The sequence below is a fragment of the Pterocles gutturalis genome, unplaced genomic scaffold, assembly GCF_000699245.1.
Source record: "Pterocles gutturalis isolate BGI_N339 unplaced genomic scaffold, ASM69924v1 scaffold18759, whole genome shotgun sequence".
In the NCBI taxonomy this organism is placed as follows: domain Eukaryota; kingdom Metazoa; phylum Chordata; class Aves; order Pterocliformes; family Pteroclidae; genus Pterocles; species Pterocles gutturalis.
In genome coordinates, this window is record NW_010128609.1 from 291 (window position 1) to 2,242 (window position 1,952).

Genomic DNA, 1,952 nt, shown 5'->3' on the forward strand with positions numbered 1-1,952 from the left:
CCTGCCCCAGCTCCATCTCCAGGTTGTGCAGCTCCTGCGAGGGGACAGAGGCATCAGGAGGGGACAAGACCCCCTGAGACAGGGGCATCAGTCCCAGGGGCTCAGCCCACTGTAACCCTGCGCCAGCCCCGTCCCACCGCGTGTGTGGGGCAGTGTCCCACCCGTGGGGACGCCATGGGGAGCCCATGCCAGGGCCAAACCCCGAAGTGACGCGTGGAGGATGCCACCGGCCGCACTCACCTCCAGCAGCTTGGAGATGGCGTCGGGCTCCACGCGGCTGCGGTTGTCGTAGCACGGCCAGATGATCCTGCGCTTGGACTGGGGAGCGCTGGTGTCCTGCCGATCCGCCTCCTCCACGGGCTCCAGCTGCCCCTGCACCAGCTCCCAGTCGTACGAGGGACCCTCCGACAGCGTCTCCTCCGTGTAGTAGTCCCAGACCTTCAGGTTGGAGATGTTGCTGTACGGCCTCAGCACCTGCGGAAGGAGCAGGATTACACTCCGGAAGGGTGGCAGTGTCCCGGCAGGACACATCCCCGGCTGTGCCGCGGGGACAATCTGTCCGGGGGGGAAATCGGTCCCTTCCCAACGAGCTTTCCCCCAGGGAGATCCCGGACAAAAGCAGAGCTCTGAGGAGCTCAGCTGCGTTGGCACGGAGCAGCCCGGCACTGCTGACACCTCTTCCCAAGGAAGGACGTGCCCAGAGCCCAGAACGAGCCTCCGGCAGCTCCAGCTCAGGGTCTCCCCTCTGGATCCCCAGGATTGCTCTTGGCTTCGGTCCCTGTTGGGGTGTCAGACCTGGAGCCAGGCCAAGGAAACCCGGGATGCTCCGGTCTGTCCTTTATTGCTCATGGCTTCTCCTGGCAGCTCGTTAAAGAATAAAAGAAAATAACTAACCCTCCCCACCACGGCCAATCCAGGTTACGGCACTAGTGAAGTTCCTGCACTAGAAGAAATCCATTTGGGGAGCGAGGGTTGCATGAGCTGAGGAGAGGAAGGTCCCTCGTGGGTTCTGTGCCCTCAGACCCAGGGGGTCATTTACAGAGTCCCTGTGTATCGCTTCCAGCACCTGGACTGCAGAGAATCCTCCAGTCCCTCCAAAGTCCCTCTCCCCCAGTTCCAGCCCAAGAGGAGGGGTCCTGATCCTGGTTTGATGCCACCCAGGCCTCAGGGGAAACCAGGAGAGCTCAGACACCAGCAGGACTGGAACAGCTTCAGAGTGAAACCCCAGCTGGGCGCCAGGTCTGTGCCTCCTGCCAAACGCTTTCTGCCTCACTCGGCACTTGCTGTCACCCTCTTTTTTCTTGCAGCGTATGAATGCACCCTCCCAGCTGTGCTGGTGGTGAAGGGGGTGATTTCTCCGACACCATCTCCACACTGCTCCAGTTCCAGGGACAGAACCAGAGGAAAACTCCTGATTTCCCGTGCTGCACCTAACACCAAAACCTGGAGGAACCAGGGCTGTGCTTCTGGCGTGAATAACCCTCAATCCTCACAAAAGTGATTCCTGCCAAACAGCCTCTGAACGGCTCTGTCCTCACCCCGTCCAAGGCTCTGGGCTCTCACCTCGCCATCCTCAGGGGCGTACATGTAGTTGAAGAAGACGGGGGCTTTCTTGTTCAGCCGGTCGATGTAATCCCAGATGGATTTGTAGACCTGCTGGCTCTTCCGCTCGCCCTTCTCCTCGTACAGGAGCCCTGGGGAGCAGGCAGCGGGGAGGGGGGTTGCGGGGGGCAGGGCCCCGGGCCGCCCCCCCCCGCGGGTCCCGCTCGCCGCCCTCACCCAGCTCGATGCGCTCGTAGTCGGAGTCCAGCAGGAAGGTGCGGAACCGGTTGGAGATGTAGTGGTAGCTGAGGAACTTCAGGTAGTACTGGCTGAACTCGAACTCCATGGGGAACTGCAGGTGGATCTGCGCAGAGCGGCACGGGTGAGACCCCCTGGCACCCCCCCGGAGC

The 1,952-nt window shown here is 61.9% G+C and overlaps 1 protein-coding gene across 1 annotated transcript in view; it reads right to left on the reverse strand.

Annotated features, from left to right (window-relative positions):
- LOC104466312 (myotubularin-related protein 5-like) overlaps positions 1 to 1,906 on the reverse strand; it is a gene marked incomplete at both ends in the record, with an annotated part of 2,191 nt that extends 285 nt beyond the window's left edge. Inside the window, 4 exons of the mRNA XM_010079689.1 lie at positions 6 to 34; positions 241 to 474; positions 1,564 to 1,694; positions 1,780 to 1,906. Of these exons, the coding sequence (XP_010077991.1) occupies positions 6 to 34; positions 241 to 474; positions 1,564 to 1,694; positions 1,780 to 1,906 (521 nt within the window). The remainder of the gene's footprint in view (positions 1 to 5; positions 35 to 240; positions 475 to 1,563; positions 1,695 to 1,779) is intronic.
- Positions 1,907 to 1,952: the final 46 nt, after the last annotated feature.